The 17,411-nt window shown below is 41.7% G+C and overlaps 1 protein-coding gene across 2 annotated transcripts in view; it reads right to left on the bottom strand.

Moving 5' to 3' along the window:
- KCNK13 (potassium two pore domain channel subfamily K member 13) overlaps positions 1-16,392 on the bottom strand; it is an 86,492-nt gene extending 70,100 nt beyond the window's left edge. The window contains exon 1 of one of the 2 annotated variants that reach the window (XM_006187930.3): positions 16,032-16,392. In XM_006187930.3, the coding sequence (XP_006187992.3) occupies positions 16,032-16,371 (340 nt within the window). In that variant the 5' untranslated portion in view covers positions 16,372-16,392. The remainder of the gene's footprint in view (positions 1-16,031) is intronic. The other variant, XM_032482500.1, reaches the window with a different exon arrangement.
- Positions 16,393-17,411: the final 1,019 nt, after the last annotated feature.

The following is a 17,411-nucleotide window of genomic DNA, read 5'->3' as shown; positions in this document are numbered from 1 at the left end:
GCAGCCCAGCGCAGGCTCTTCAAAACAGTAACCTGCAAGTAATAGTCATCACTAACATCAAATACAAATCCACTGATGACAAAAATAAATACAGAACTAGAGCCATCGGTTTTATTTCTGTTTGCAGTAGAATTTTGACTGTCTCAGCGGCTAACTTCCTCTCCAAAATTTAAATCACAGCTGAACAAAGTTTGAACGAAAGTTCCAACACTTACTAGTTGTGTGACTTTGGGCAAACTGTTTAACACTTTGTGCTTCAGTTTTCTCACCAATAGAATGAGGAAAATAATAGTACTACTGTATAAGATTAAAAAGTATGTAGCTAGAACATTTAGCACAGTACCGAGGAAGAGAAAGAATACAATATAAGTCAGCTGTGAGAATGACAAGATTCTTGCAAATTGGTTAAGAAAATTTTAAATTTAAAAATTCTCAAAAATTTGACAGTACCTACAAATATTTAAATGAAAAGTTTAAATATTAAAATTAAAAATATGCTTTATAGAGCTGTGATGCTAGCAAATAATTAGAAACAGCCTACATGTCCTGTAATAGGAGGAACAGTTAAGTTACTGGTCATCCCTACCATAGCTGTGTATCCTGGACAACCTTAGAAAGATGTGTAAGAACCATCAGTGAACGCTTATCAACTCACTCTATAGGCCAGTATTATCCTGACACCAAAACAAGACAAAGATATCACCAGAAAGGAAAAAAATAGAAAGATATCTCTTTTGAACATAGATACAAAAATCCTCAACAAAATACTAGCAAACCAAATGCTATGCAACATATGAAAGGATTATATACCATGACCAAGTGGAATTTATCCCGGAATCCATGATTGTTTTAATATCTTAAAAAAAAAACTGTCTTATTTTTAAAGGAGAGGTAATTAGGCTTATTTCTTTATTTTTTTAATGGAGGTGCTGGGGTTTGAACCCAGGACCTCATGCATGCTACCACTGAGCTACACCCTCCCCCTTGGTTTACTATCTTAAAATTAATTAATGCAATACACTAATATCAATAGCAGAAAGGATGAAACCATATGATCATTTCAGATGCAGAAAAAATTTTGACAAAAATCCAACACTTTGTGATAAAAACACTCAACAAACTAGGAATAGAAAGGAAATTCCTCAACCCAATAAAGGTCATCTACCAAAACAAACTAGAACTGAGATCATACTTCATGGTGAAAGACTGGAACTTTCTCCTCAAGATCAGGAATAAGGCAAGGACGTCCACTCTCACCACTTCTGTTCAACATTGTACTGGAGGTTCTATCCAGGCATAAAATAAAAGAAATAAAAGGCATCCGGATTGGGAAGAAAATTAAAACTATCTCTATTCATAGATGATATAATCACATAATCTTATATAAAGAGAATCCTAAGGAATACACTAAAAAAACTATTAGAACTAATATATAAGTGCAGCGAGATCCCAGGATACAAGATCAATATACAAAAATCAGTTGTATTCTATACACTTGCAATAAACAATTCAAAATAAAATTAAGAGAACAATTTCATTTACAATAGCACTGAAGAGAATAATATACTCAGGAATAAATTTAAGAAAACAAGTGTAAAACTTATGCTGTGAAAACTACAAAACATTGTTGAAAGAAATTAAAGGATCCAAATAAATGAAAAGACATCACATGTTCATGGATTATAACACTTAGTATTTTTAAGATGGCAATATTCCCCAAGTTGATCCACAGATTCAACACAAGCCTTCTTGCAGAAACTGACAAGCTGATCTTAAAATTCACATGGAAGTTCAAGGGATCCATAACAGCCAAAATAATCTTGAAAAAGAAGAACAATGTTGGAGGATTCACACTTTCTGATTTCACAATTTACTACAAAGCTACAGCAATCAAGGCAGTGTGTATAAGGACAGACATACAGATCAGTGGAATAGAATTGAGAGTTGAGAAATTAACCCTCCCATTTATGGTCAACTGATTTTTGGCAAGCATGTCAAAACTATTCAATGAAGGAAAGAAAAGTCTTTTCAACAAATGGTGCTGGAACTGGATATTGCATAGAAAAGAATTAAGCTGGACCCATGTCTCATACCATGTACAAAAATTGGCTCAAAATGAATCAACAACCTAAGTGTAAGAGCAAAGCTACCAAACTGTCAGAAGAAAATGTAAGTCTGAATCTTTGTGACCCTGGATTAGGCAACAGTTCCTTAGATATGACAATGAAAGCATAAGCAACAATGACAAACAAATAAATTAGACTCCATCAAATGCTTGTGCTTCAAAGGACACCAGGAAGAAAGTGAAATGACAACCCATGGAAGGGGAGAAATATTTGCAAATTACATATCTGATAAGGGACTTGAATCTAAAATACATAAAGAACACTTATAACTCAATAATAAAAAGACAAATAACTCAATTTACAAATGAGCAAAGGATTTGAATAGACATTTCTTTCAAGAAGGTATACAAATGACTAAAAAGCCTATGAAAATATGCTCAACATCATTTGTCACTAGAGAAGTGCAAATCAAAACCACAATAAAATACACTCCACATCCACAGGATGAATATAATCAAAGAGACAGGTATTAAAAGTCTTGGCAAGGATGTGAAGAAATAGGAACCCTCGTGCACTGTTGGTGGGAATGTAAAATGATACAGCTACTTGGAAAAAGATCTGGTAGTTCTTCCAAAGGTTGAGAACTGAGTTTCTACACGATCCAACAATTCCAAATCTATGCCTTTACACAAGATAAGTAAAAACATACTTGTACATGTATTCATCATTGTAGAGTTATTCATAATAGTTGAAAAGCGAAAACAACCTAAATGTCCACCAAATCATTAGTTGATAGATAAAATGTGGTACACTCATATAATAGAATATTATTTGGTAATAAAAAAGTGGTGTATCAATACTATTACAATATGGAAGACTTGAAAACATTATGCTAAGTGAAAGAAGCCAGGCACAAAAGGCCATATATTGTATGATTCCATTTACATGAAATGGCCAGAATAAGCAAATCGACAAAAACAGAAAGCAGATTAGTGGTTTCCTAGGGCTGGAGGGGACAGGGGAGGTGATTAGTAACGGGTATGAGGTTCCTTTTGAGGATGATGAAATGTCTAAAACTGATTGCTGTGATGGTCGCAAAACTCTGTGAATATACTAAAACCCATTCAATTATACACTTTAAATATGTGTATTTTATGTTATATGAATTATAACTCAATAAAGCCATTACAAAAAAAAAGAACCACCAGTAAGTGTAAGAAAGCAAAGGTTACCTCCTGGGAGTAGGGTGGGAGATCAAGGAAGACTTTGACTTTTCACTTTAAACACTTTGAAATGATTTGAAAAGCTATTACAATGTGCATATGTTACTTTAGGAATTTTTTTTAATGGAAATGCAGCCATTATAGAAAACAGTATGGTGGTTCCTCAAAAAGTTAAAAATAGAACTACCATATGATCCAGCAATTCCACTTCTGGTTATTTATTCAAAGGAAATGAAAACACTAACTTGAAAAGATGGCTGCAATCCCACGCTCAATGCAGCACTATTTATAACAGCCAAGACATGGAAACAACCCAAGTGTCCACTGATGGATGAATGGATAAAGATATATAAAAAATGGATATATATAAAATGGACTATTACTCACCCATGAAAGAGAAGGAAATCCTGCCATTGTGACAACATGGATGGAACTTGAGGGCATTATGCTAAGTGACATAAGTCAGACAGTGAAAGACAAATCTATGATGTCACCTATATGTGGAATCTTGAAAAAAAAAAAAAAACCTGCTGAACTCATAAATATAGAGAAGAGACTGGTAGTTGCCAAAGGGAGGGGAGTGGCGGTGGGTGAAATGGGTGAAGGTGGTCAAAAGGTACAAACTTCTAGGTATAAAATAAATAACTTCTGTGGATATTAAAAAATAAGTATAAATCAAGAACTATTCAATAATAAAGACAGAAGGAACACAGTAAAGAGGAACTTCCAATGTTTACACCAGTCCTGACAAAGAGTCAGCCCTTAATAAATATCTTCTGAAAGAATTGGTAAAGCCAGCAGTTATCATACAATAGAGAAAAGAATTAATGAGCTGAAAGATAAAGGAAGACTCAAATCCAAAATATGGAATTAAGCAAACAGATGAAAACAAAGCAAAAGTACCTGGTAGCTTTAAAAAAAAAGAAACCAAACAGGAATATCCAAGTAGAGAATAATCAGGGTGCCAAGATAAACAAACAGAAAACCCCCCAAAGATTGTCTAAACAAACATTAAGAAAATACTTGAAGATGAAGATGAAGCCAGAAGAAGAAAGAAAACTACCATATGATATCACTTATATGTGGAATCTTAAAAAATGACACACATGAACTTATTTACAAAACAGAAACAGACTCCCTGACACAGAAAACAAACTTGTGGTTACTAGGGGAAAAGTGGGGGTAGAGGGAAAAATTTGGAGTTTGGGATTTGCAGATACTAACAACTCTATATAAAATAGATAAACAACAAGGTCCTACTGAATAGCACAGGGAACTATATTCAATACCTTGTAATAGCTTACAATGAAAAAGCATATGAAAAGGAATACATCTAGGTGTAACTGAATCACTACGCTGTACACCAGAAATTAACACAACATTGTAAACCGACTATACTTCAATAGAAAAAGAAGAAAAAATAAATGAAAAAAAAGTATTTGATCTACGCTAAAAAAAAAAAAAAAATCTGAAGAAAAATTCCCAGGATTGATAAAACTTTAATCAAGACATTAACTGTTCATAGGCTACCTACCAAAATAACCTCGGAAGGAAAGACTCCCAGACAGTATTTTTTCAGAGGATATACCATTAGTTTTCTACACAATATTGTTGCCTCACAACATCGTCCTTCTCTTCTGCCTCAGTAAAGGAAGCTTAATTGTGTTCAGGTCAGCAGACAGCTTCCTTCCGTGCAGATGGCGGGCAGGGCAATCTGACATGGTTCCAGGCCAATGAAATGTAAATGGAAGCTGAAGCTTCCAAGAAAGCTCTCTTTCTAGGGCAGTGACTCAGCTGGCATGAATGTTTCGTCTTTTCTCTTCCCTCTTTCTTCCTGCCTGGGTGGCAGTCACAATGCCTGGAACTGCAGGAGCTATTTTGTGAGCACAAGGGGACAGAGCCACCATCGAAGCCCACCAGAGCAGAAGGACAGAAGCGCCGGGGCACTGGTGGCCTCGTGGGACTGTTACACCAGTGCTGAACTGCAAACCTCTGCACCTCTTACTGTGTGAGAACAGTAAACCTCTGCATGATGCAGTCGTTGTTATTGGGGTTTTCTGCTACAATCGCCCAAGACAATCTGTAGCTGATACTATACGTATCATTTTTTTCCTTTTTAACATCTGAGACCAAGAAACAGTACTACAGGCAACAGAAAGGAACAATACAACCTCAAGACTGAAGTGCTAATCAAAATGGTCGCAAATGAGAAAAAGTGCAGAGCACAAAGCACAGAAGACACAGGCAACAGAGGCTAATGCTGCCTTTCTCTTCTCTCTCTCCACTCAGTGTTAAACAGAGCATCATTTTCAGCCTATATAGGAAAGTCATTCTCTTGAAGGTTAATTATCTGGCATTTACTTTCTGTCTGAAAGCAGAAGCCAGACTTGAGAAATGCAATGGCGGTAAGTAAATCATCAACCAGAGCCCAGAGGTCCAGGGGCATGAGGATAGAACAGAAATGAGGAAGAAGGTTCCAATGAAGAAAAGTGCTTAAGATCACTAGAAAAGGTTATAGAGATGGTGTGACGTTATTAGTCAACAGATGTGATGATACAAGACAGGTTCCAAGATGCAAAAATAAAATCTTAAAAAGTGTTTCCAGAGAACAAGATACAACAACAAGGAACCTGGGAGCCAAGGGGGTTGGAGAAAATGGGGTTGAATCCAAAGATGCAAGACTGTATGATCCAGAGAAAGGAGTCTCAGTTTTATTTATAAACATGAAAAATTATGGTAGAAATATATTTTTTTATTATCAGGTAGTTTAGTTAAGGTTTTATTCTGACTGCACTTAAAATGACAAAAAGGATACCCAATCTACTGTCATACAGAGTATAGAGTTGAAAAGTGAATAGAAAAATAAGAGAGATACAGAATAAAAAAAGATAATACAAATGAAACCAAATATTAAAGGTGCCAATTCCCCTACATAGAGAAAAGTCTAAAACTGGTTAAAAAATAAAAATGTAATAATACACTAAGGGGCTCACTTTTTAAAATTACCCAAAACTACAACTAGAGATATGATCTAAAAATCAGCAAGTATTCGCTAATATCATGCAGGAATTCAATCACCTCTAAGTTTAAAAATAGATGTTAGCACATAAAGAATTAAGAGGTAAACAAAAGTATTATGAATAACTTTAAAAGGTATACAAGTGATAAAATCAGTAACACTGAGTGTACAACACCCCAAAACACACAGCTAAAAGGTTATCTTGGGTGTGTTTACTAGGTTTGGAGGGTTAATTTTCCCTCCTGCTCCAAAATTCTATAACATAAGAGAAAAACTCAGCTCAGCTATATACAGATGCCAGGATATAAAGAAACACTCAAATAAAAAAGAGAGTTCTGGAATATGTGCATTCTCAAATCATTATGTGATAATTTTAGAAATAAATCAAAGCATAATTATATAGCCAACCATACAAAACCTTTTAAAAAGCAGTCTTTTTGACTAACATTGAGATGAGTTAGAACTAAACAGAGAATGGATGAGAATATTTATCTCAACCATGGAGAGAACTTAAATTTATGAAAAAAACATAGAAAAAAATTGTCACTCAGAATGAGTGTATTTGGGTATATAAAATTTTTTTCTACATTCCAAAAAATTTAATGGTCAACAAAAAGGTGGCAGACTAAGATAAACATTTTGGACATAAATAAATACATATAATGAGATAAGAACTTGAGGGATCCCCTTGGCCCTCAAGACAGCCCTTAAGATACCACAAAGAACCCCCGGAGTCCTTGGAGCATGGTTTGAAAGTCACTTGCCTGGCTGGTCTCTAAGATCAATGTCAGTGTGATCTTCATCAGATGCTTAATATGAGGGAGGACTCAAGATACAGATAGCCTGTGCTAATATTCCAAGAGCTCATCTCATGGGCAGAATCAGGAAGTGACTTCTAGGATCAAAATATGTCCAACTGGAGAGTAAAATCTTGGGGGCAGGCACATTAGTTGTCATGGTGATGGTCGGGGGAGGTTGCAACTTTGAGAAGACCATCAAATATTCCAATGGACAGTATAAGCTCTGTTTACATTAACTCCTGGGAGGTAGGCAGAACATTACCCAAACCTTATACCATCCTGAGATTCTGCTAACTGGGCCATCTCTGTCTTATTCTATTACCCCAGGTTACCTAAGGACCATCATCACTGAAAAAAGAGGTTTGGTCTCTTTTAACTGGCAGTTCTTCCCACAATGACCCCAAAGAAGAAATGGCAAAGAAATGGTGGTTCACAGTGTAAGCTCTGAAGGGAGGCTGCAAGATACTTCCACTGGGCACCTTCAGACATTGCCTGGCATCTCTGGGCCTCAGGATCCTGGTCTAACGTGAGAATATTAACAGTACCTACCCTTATGGGGTTGTTACAAGAATTAAACATATAAAGATGTGTACTGGGTTTAACCTATGGTAAGCATTCAATAAATCTCATGATTTTTATTAAACACAAGAGAAAAAAACCACATATAACCCCCAAATCCAACAATTTATGGATGGTTAAATAAACTATTCTACATTAATATGAACACATAAAATTCTTGAGAAAGTGTATAGGAAATAATGTAAAAGCAAAGAAAAAAAAAAAACTAGGGTAGTAGGTACTTACGGATTACAACACCGATGTGCAGTCGTGTGAATTGGAAGAGTTAAGAGAATGTAACTGCCCCCAGCTCCTTTTAGAGATTAGTGGGTGCACAATGAGACAGTTAACATGCTAGGTTCACCCTCCTTGGTGATCAAGTGTCCTGCACACACGGGTACTTAAGTGAATTGCAAAAATCAAGATGCTGCTTTTGATCAAGAAGAGTGAAGAGTTTCTTGTCCTTCTCATTACCAAAAGGAAAGCAGCCCGGGGCTCACAGGTGATCCAAGCTTTAACTGGGGGACTCACACTCTGGAGTCAAGCTGTCATCAGACCTGTCTAGCCAGGACAATATAAGTTTACAGTCAGAATCTGAATGCCTGTGCTGGGGGCTACTCTTTCCAGGGCACACGTTCCACTGTTCTCTGATGTCCTACATCTCCAAGTCCCACTCATTTGCATTCCTGGTCTGACCCATCCTGGGTTCACTGACCACAGGATTCTCCTTCCAAGGAGAGGTGATCAATAGAAGAGATGCTGGGGGGTTGATCAGAGAATGGGAGCAATAAACCCTGAACAGGTAATGAGGCTTCTAGGATGGCTCTTGGACCCAAGGAAGACACAGTGGATGTGCTAAGGGTGCAGCATTTCAGAAGAGTGGTCTAATGTCTGGCAGTTCAGATAAACTGAAGTGAAGGAGGCAGAAGGCTGGAGGGTGAAAGGAGAGTGGCATAATGATGGAGATGTTTCCTGAGGAGTTGTGTTTCCCCCACTGTCCTCGGCAGGACCGCATGCCTCTGGGTCCAAACACAGGAATATCCTCCTCTACAGGCTAAGTGTGTTCTTGGGTATAAAGCCACTAATGTACTGATGATCAAAATCATTCTCTGCCCTTCCTTCTCTCCTCCTCAGAGGAAAGGACTGTGGCTTGCTGGATCAGCTCCCAGGGCTATCCTGTACCACAGAGACGAGGCAGATTGTGAGAAGGTTCCAAGGAGTTGGAGAGGTTAAGTCAATCGTGATGATACAGAGTAAAAAGAGATGGGGGAAAGGGAACCAGGAGGGACAGAAAGACTGAGAGGGGTGCCAGTTGGGGAGGATTTGGGGAAGGGTTTAGGGATAAAAGGCTCCAAAACTTCCCTGAGATATGAGAGACTTGGAGAGGAGGAGAGAGGTAGCTTTCTTTTATAAATTGGAGACTCTCTAAGGTTCTTTAGAGCTACACAGCAAAAATAGAATTTATTTTTTCATTACTTTGGGCTAAGGGACCATGCTTTTTTGAATGGAACAGTATACCCTGAGAACTCCAAGGAGCGCAAGAATTATTTGGGTTACATTCATACCAAACCCATCTCTCCTTCAGAGGGAAAGGTATGGAAGGGAAGAGAGAACAGGATGGAACTTAGGAAAAAAGAAGAGGAAATCCCCGTTTCATAAGATAAACAAGAACTTCTAATGGAACAAGCAGAGAGCGTGCATGAGCATCTCATGGACATGCACGAGACTGCTGGGCAGTGGACAGTAAGAGGTACAGCCTGCAATCCCTCTAGTTTCAAGATACGTACTGAAGTTTTCTAAGTAGGAAGCAAACAACTGAACAAATCCAGGGTTCTCAGAATGGATCGTTTGAGAGCTTCCCCATGAAATTTTAGAAGCTAGACCCCAAAAGAGATGGTCCAGTCACCCCACCTTGAGTGAACGCATGCCAATTCCCATCAGCCACTCTCTCTGCTCCCTCATCCCCCATGATGGGCGCTGCTCCTTGGCTACAATCTGAAAACGCACCCATCATCGTTCACGTGAAACAATTTGCTAAAGTGCTTTAACAACTACTGCTGTGCCTGGGAGTGCAGAGTAGCGGAAAAAAATGCTGAACAAAAATTGGCATTCTGGCTATTATCAAAAAGGCAAGAAATAACAACTATTGGCGAGGACATGGTGGAAAGGGAGCCCTCATGCACTATTGGTGGGGATGTAAATTGGGGCAGCCACGATGGAAAACAGTATGAAGAGTCCTCAAAAATTTAAGAATAATTTAAGAATAGAACTACCTTATGATCCACCTTTTCCACTTCTGAGGGGTTATCCAAAGAATATGAAAACACCAATTCAAAAAGATACACGCACCCCTATGTTCATTGTGGCATTATTTACAATAGCCAAGATATGGAAACAACCTCAGTGCCCACCAACAGATGACTAGAAAAAGAAAATGTGGGGTGTATATATATGTGTGTGTATATATATGTATGTATACACACACATACACACACACACACACACACACAAAATGGACTACTACTCAGCCATAAAAAGAGGAAATCTTGCCACTTGTGACAACATGGATGAGATAAGTCAGAGAAAGACAAATACTCTTTGATTTTACTTATATGTGGAATATGAAAAACAAACAAACAAAAAATAAATGCACAAACCAAATTAAAAACAAATATGTAAATACAGAGAACAGAGTAGTGGTGATCAGAAGGGAAGAGGCCAGGCAGGGCAGAGGCTAAGTGGGTAAAGGGGTTGATTGTATGGGACAGATGGAAACTACATTTTGGAGGTGAGCACGCGATAGAGTTTACAGGAGAAGAAATATAATGCTATACACATGAAACTTATGTAATACTATAAACCAATGTCACCTCAATAAAACATAAATTTAGAAGAGGCAAGCACTGTCATGGGATCCTTACGGATAGGAACAGATTTTCTAAGCACAAAAACAGTGGAAGAAATCACAAGCAGAAGATTGTTGTATGAAAATTCACAGAAATTAAAAACATTTATCTAAATAAGCATTGAACAAAAAACAATAAAGGATGGAAAGTAAGGAAGAAATATGGCAAAGCACTAAAATCCTTAAAATATAAAGTGCACATATACAGCGACTGGCACAGTATCTCCCTTCTACCAACAGAAAAATGGGGGAAGGATTAACTAGGTGGTTCAGAGATGAACTGTATTTTTAATAAATATTTAAAATTAATCAGCTTGAACATAAATCAAAGAAATTCTAACTATAATGAGATTCATCTTTACAAAATTACAACAATGTGCTCATGTCATAATGGTTATATGGAAAACAATCAGGTACAAAATATGATTTTTTCAGTGATTTTAAGATGTATCTTTTCCCAACATTTTAATCTCTCTGAAATCAGGATAATTTCACAATTGCTAGCGGCTCAGAATTTAATTGGCATCATTCTTTTCTGCCTTAATGGTACGTAAAATAATGATACACCTAAGATTCAATAAAATCTTAACATTTTAGGTTCAATATAATATGATACACCAAAATATTAACAGTGATTCTTGTTGGATGGTAGAATTATGGGTGATTTTTGTTTCTCTTTTATAGCTTCCCAGGTATTTCCAGTCTTCAAAAATGAATATGTATTTCTTTTATCAATAGACAGTAACAAAATCAAACCTGGTTCTAATCCTGACTTTGTCACTTTATAGCTGCATGGTCCTATGATATTTATGCTCTCTGTACTTCAGTTTCCTTACCTGCAAAATGGAAGTAATAGTAACTTCTCTGCCTACCTCATAGGTTTGTGCGCAAATGCTTCGTAAAACGTAAAACGTGTGATTTAATCTTTACACACGTAAGACATTCATGAATGTGGGACATCCATTAATGCATTTGTGGGATGTTTCTGTTCTTCCTGAATGCCAGTTCATCATCTTTGATGTCAGGTTATAGCTTTAGACTATAAAATGGTGATTCCCAATATTTTATCTTTTGAATTTAATATAATTTGACTTCAAAGACCTTTTACTCAGGTTTTTTCCTAAGGAGGAACAAAACCAGTTCTGAAAACAACATCCAGTTCAGCACCACACAGATGTGCACTCTGGCCAGGCCAAATCACATGCCTGGGCAGTCCTGGGAGCACAAGTTGATGAAAAATATCCCCAAGACAGAACAAGTCTCCTGGGGAAGCCCCTCACCCAGAATGGGCTTTGGGTGAGTAAGAAGTAAACTCTTGTGTTAAGCCTCTGAGATTATAGGGTCACCCATGGCTGCAGCCCACCCTGGCCATATTGATATGCAAATGATCTCAAATCCTTTGTGGACAGAAGCTGAGTTATTAATACACAGGCAAACACAGAAACAAGTGCTTAACAAAGGCCTATCTGAGAGAAAAGATACTGACAGAAGAGCACTTACAGGACAGACTGTCAACCTACTCCTCTGAGTACTTCAAATCTATTCTTGCTTAAGTCTGATCACCCGCCTCATTCAGAATCAACATCTGAGTTGTGTTTTAATATTCTGCTTTTTCTATATTGAGGTAAAATAGATATAATATTTGTCATTTTAACCATTCACAAGTGTACAATTCAATGGCATTAAATACATCCACATTGTTGTACAACCACCACCATCTACACCCCAAATGTTATCATCCCCAACAAAAATGCCATTACATAATAACCCTTCCGTTCTTCCCTTAGCCCCTAATAGCCTCTAGTCTACTTTCCACCCCTATGAAATCTGCCTATTCTAGGTACCTCATATAAGTGGAATTATGTATGTCTTTCTTGGGCTGGCTTATTTCACTAACTATAACATTTCCAAAGTCCACCCATGTTTGCGAGCATCACCCACTGTCCTATGCAATGCTTCCTATGTAAAATCCCAAGAGGAAAGTATTTTTGAGGATTAGGTATTGGGAAAAGGTTTATGCTTCCTTTTTTCTAGTAAGAATTCCCATATGGGTCATGGCTCTGCCATGAGCATGCAGCCAAATTCAAAACTTGAGTAGTCATTGTTGAGATTCAGCCCACACCCCTCGGATCTCCTTTCCCATTTCTGGGTACATTGGTCTGGTACATTTCAAATGACCAGGGCCTAGATCTTTGTCAGAAAGCTGCTCTTGGACTGCCCATGAAAAATCAGGCCAGAAGTACCTGGGAATTATATTTTTGTGCCTCCTGCACCATCCAAGCAGCTTTTAACCAATTACTTACCGGCGTGGGTGTATGAATACCCCAGTTCCTTGCCTGGGATATTCTGGGTCATGAGCTGTGCATTGTTCTCAAGTTTCCACTTGGAATTAATTATCAGTTGCCCACTTGCTTTTTACCTAATAGTGTACCCTGTATTGACTGGCTTCCCTTCCTCATGTCACTTCTTCCTTCACCTGCCTGTATCCCTACCCCTGCCAACACACTGCTTGCACTCAAACTCTTGGCTCAGGGTCTGCTTCTGAGGGAACTTAAGCTAAGACAAAACTCCTCTCTAGCAATTTCCTAGATCCAGTTACTTTCCACATTTCTGTTCTTCTTTTCCCTGGTTCTGAAGTTTTATGTACATTTTACTGTATGTTTTCTTGTCTGTTACCTCAACGTCTTTGCAGAATAAAGCATAGTGGAACTCATTTTTAGAAGAAAAATTCTATCATGGAATACTGCGATTAGAATACAAGATGTAAATGGTTTATAGAATATGGTCCAAATTCAGAAAAATACGTATGTATATGCATACATGTGGATACGCACAGGGAAAAAAGGACAGAAAGAAATGCACCAAAATGTCAACAACAGCTAACTTTAGGGGAGGTCATTACAGATGGTTTAACTGTTTTTTCTTCTTTATTTTACAAAGAACATAAAGCTTCAGTTTCCTCATCTATAAAATAGGGATAATCACACCTAAAACACGTGAATTGTGTTGATTGAAATTAAGTGTGATTAATTTATTCAATTAGCTGGATCACATATTAACATAATAATTGCAGTATGTGCCTAATATGTACCCCAATAAAAGGTTGCAGTGCTGTTATTACATCAGCAATTAATGACACAGGTTAAAAGGAAATGTTAGAAATGAGGAAGTAAAAATAAACTCATACTTATATAGTGCTTTGTACTTTTTAAAGAAGATTCACTTATATGTTCTCATTATCCCTCACAAGAACCCTGCAAGAGCAGCAGGCTTAGGGGCAGGGAGTGGGAAGGAGACAGAACTAACATTTACTCAGCAACTAAGATGTGCCAGATACCAGGGTGGGCACTTTGAGGAGATCTCAAAAGAGAAGGATGGGGCTCAGAATGTTAAGAAACCAGCCCGAGTTACAGGCAGGATGAATAGCTCCAAATCCAGACTATTGGTCCAGCTTTCCTTCGATTCCATCAGGCTACACGGTTGTTTCTGGGCCCCAGAAGCCCGTGTACTTAGTTGCCCACCCAGCCATGACATTCCTGGTGCCTCTGGCATTGATGCTTACCGGTCTATACACACAATCTGCCCCTCCCTACTTTCGTGTCCATGGGAAGTACAAATGGGTGGCTTGCGGTGGGGGCAGGGGAGGATTTAAGTCCCCAGTCTCCCACCAAAGCCACCCCCAAATGAGTAATCTAAATCAAAACCCTGTACTAGCTATGCAAGCATAGCAGATTAAAGGGAGGGTCCACAGCAACACTTCCCACTCAGATGTTCCCTCCAAGTTCTCCCTACATAGAAATTCTGGAACTGTCTTCTGAGACATGGGAGGTGACACAATGGAGGACTTAGGCAATTCTGCTGAGAGTCCAACGGAGAATGTGGGCTGGGGGAGAGAACCATGGCGTATTACTCTGTCTCCATCCCCGTCCGGGCCCCGTGTTCTGGTCATCAAGGAGGATGCTGAGAGTTTTTCTTACCAGATACCCAGTTAGTGTCATGTCATAACGGCCTGCTGATGGGCAGGGTGACCTGGGATCAGATGGGGTAAAACAATTGAGCTGGGCGGTTTAGCATGAAGCACATCAGATACAGCCCATGTGTCCGGAATCACGCTCATCCTCTCTGCCTTGCCTCCTACTCACCAGCTGAAGCCCCGGGCTTCGAGACCAACCCTGGGAGTCTTTCTTGACTAATCAGGCCCGAGGCTGAGCTCTGTTATACTCTGTGCTCCTTCTGGCAGAGTGCCTACCTAAAACAACCTTGCGTGGGAGCTTCAAGGAAGTTCGCCTTGTCACTTGCCTCACTGACAAGCAATCCTGGCAGTTCAGGGGCCACAGCCACAGAGCATCTGCCCCGCACCCTGCCAGCCCTGCTGCTGCCCCTGCCTTCCAGCAGCTGGGAACCACTCCCTTCCTGCGTAGCCCTGCAAAGCCCCCTTCCTCCACTCAGCTCTCTGCTTTCCTCAAAATTTCTATAGCATTTTCCCCCAGCCTTATCACTGGATTATGCTTTAAAGGCAAGGAGTCCTCAGGAGTGTGGTGCAGACTCCCAGGCTGTTTCCTTCTATTGGTAATAACGGCATAACTGACGGCAGCCACATGACCCTCTTGTTCAAAAACTCTCAACAGCTCCCAATTGCCTCTAGGTAAGTTCTAGCTCTTCAGTCTAGCAGTAAAGGCCCCCTACCCATTCCAGTCAGCCAGGAGACCTTCCCAGCCTTCCTTCTTTCCTCTGCTTCATTTAGATCAGGGAGCTCACTGGGCCCTCAATGCAATTCTCTTTTTCTCCAAAGCGTAAAGCACTGTTAGTCTCTAAATCCCAATCAGAATTTTCTCCTCACCCCAACCCCCTCCTTCCTGGTAGGAAACAGTTTCCATCCTCATTAGCACTTTTGCTTCCTTGCTTCCAATCTCCTATTCAATCTGATTTTCTCTCTGTAAGTTTGAAGTCATGGACAGTCTTTTCAAAACTCGTGCCTCTCCCTCAGACCAGTGCAGATCAGTGCCTTTTTGCATGGCACTAACTCAATAAATCTTTATAGGTTCCTGTCCAGATTTGTAAGCTTTCTCCCTAATGTTCCATGAACTCAAGCTCTGTCTCCTTAACTAGATTGAAAAATCTCCCAGCGCTGAGCGTCTCCAACTTAAGGCTCATTCAGATCCCCTGGGGATTTTTGTTAACACGCAGATTATGACTCAAGAGGCTTGGGGAGGGGTTGAGAGTCTGCATTTGTAACAAGCTAAGTGATGCTGATGCAGCTGGCCCGTGGACCTCATTCAGCGAAGCAGGGAGGCAATACCACCTGTTGGTCAGGCAACAGCTCGCATCTGTGCCGCCGGGCTGAGCGCGCAGGTGGATGAAGGCAGGGCTGGGAATCGCGGTCCTGCACTTCGAAGCGCACAGCCAGGAAAACGCCAGCGAGTCCGGCCCCCGGGCCGCCCTTCCTTGGGGCACACTTACCTATGGTGGACACGACGGTGCCCACGAAGTAGAAGGCGCCGGTGAAATCCCAGCGCTGGCGGACGTTGTCCACGCGGATGCCGGCCTCGGTGGCCTCCTCGTAGTGGCGAAGGAAGCCGCGGAGCTCTTCGCGGCTCAGGTTGTGGCGGCGGCTGAAGTTGGCTAGGCGCTCCTCCCAGCGCTGCTTGGCCTGGCGTTCGTGCGCCAGCTCCAGCGCCGAGAAGACGGCGGCACCGCCCAGCAGGTAGAGCACGATGAGCGCGGCGAGCAGCAGGAAGCGCGCGTTGTCCTCGTTCAGGTGGCCCAGGCCGCAGCTGCAGCCGCAACCCCGGCCGGCCATGGCAGGAGCCGCGGGGACAGCCCCGCGCCGGACGGCCGTGGCCGCGGGCCGACTGTCGCCCAGCTCCCCCGGGAGATGGGGGATCGGCCCGGCGCTCAGCCCGCTCCCCGCCGCCCGGCGGTCAGCTGGCCCATGACCGCCGGGCGCTCCTCCAGGCCACGCGGCTCCTGGGGCCGCCGCGTCGACCTCCCCTGCAGCGCCAGCTCCCCACGTCCGCCTTGACTCCCGGTTTCAAATCCTCTTTTTCGTTGCCGTCCCCGCCCCACTAGGAGTTCTGAACACTGAAGGGCTGAGTGACCCGGCGCAGAGTCCGCTTCTGCTTCGCTCGAGGATGAGGCCGCCGTTTCCCCCGGGCGCCCCGCCCGGCCCCGACTGGGGAGGGGGCGTGGCGTGTCTTCAGGGCAAACTCGTGCGGACTTGACTTTCCCCCAAAGCGAAGATCTGGGGGCCTCAGAGGCTGGCAGGTAAACGGAGTCCTGCGGTCTGCGTCTCATTGACCATCTCAAGTCGCCGACGGCTAGGACGCGGGTTCTCAGTCTGCTGGCTTTTGGAGGTGCGTCCCAGTCTCGGCGTCGTGTGGTGCCTCAGGCCTCTTGGGGCTTAGAGGCTGAAGCAGGTCCCCGGCGGGCGCATGGACACAGGGGTGGTGCGGCTCACCGGTTCGGATCTCCCGCCCGACCCCAACGCTGCGCGGCGTCCGGCTGGCAGACTGGTTGACAGAGGAGACCAGAAAGGGAGGTTGGAATGTGGGAGCGAAGGAAGTTAAGCGCCTCTCCCCCGGGCAGCCTCCCCAGCCTTGCCGAGACCAGACGCCCTTGGCCTCCGGGTCCTGCATGTGTCGGCTCCGCCCGCTCGAAGCGCTCCTTGAGCCAGCCCCAGCTCCAGGAAAGGCTGCCAAGTACCGGGGACTGGAGGGGCCCGCGGCTAGGAGACCGTGACCCGGGAGAGTTCCATCTCCTGCACCCCGGCTTGGCTGCCTCGTGAGCTCCAAAGATCTTGCTCCGACAGGACTCCGCACCGAGGGCTTTCCCCCCACAATG

The sequence above is a fragment of the Camelus ferus genome, chromosome 6, assembly GCF_009834535.1.
Source record: "Camelus ferus isolate YT-003-E chromosome 6, BCGSAC_Cfer_1.0, whole genome shotgun sequence".
NCBI lineage: Eukaryota > Metazoa > Chordata > Mammalia > Artiodactyla > Camelidae > Camelus > Camelus ferus.
Note: the sequence above shows the minus strand (reverse complement) of the source record. Positions and strands in the feature narration are given on the sequence as shown.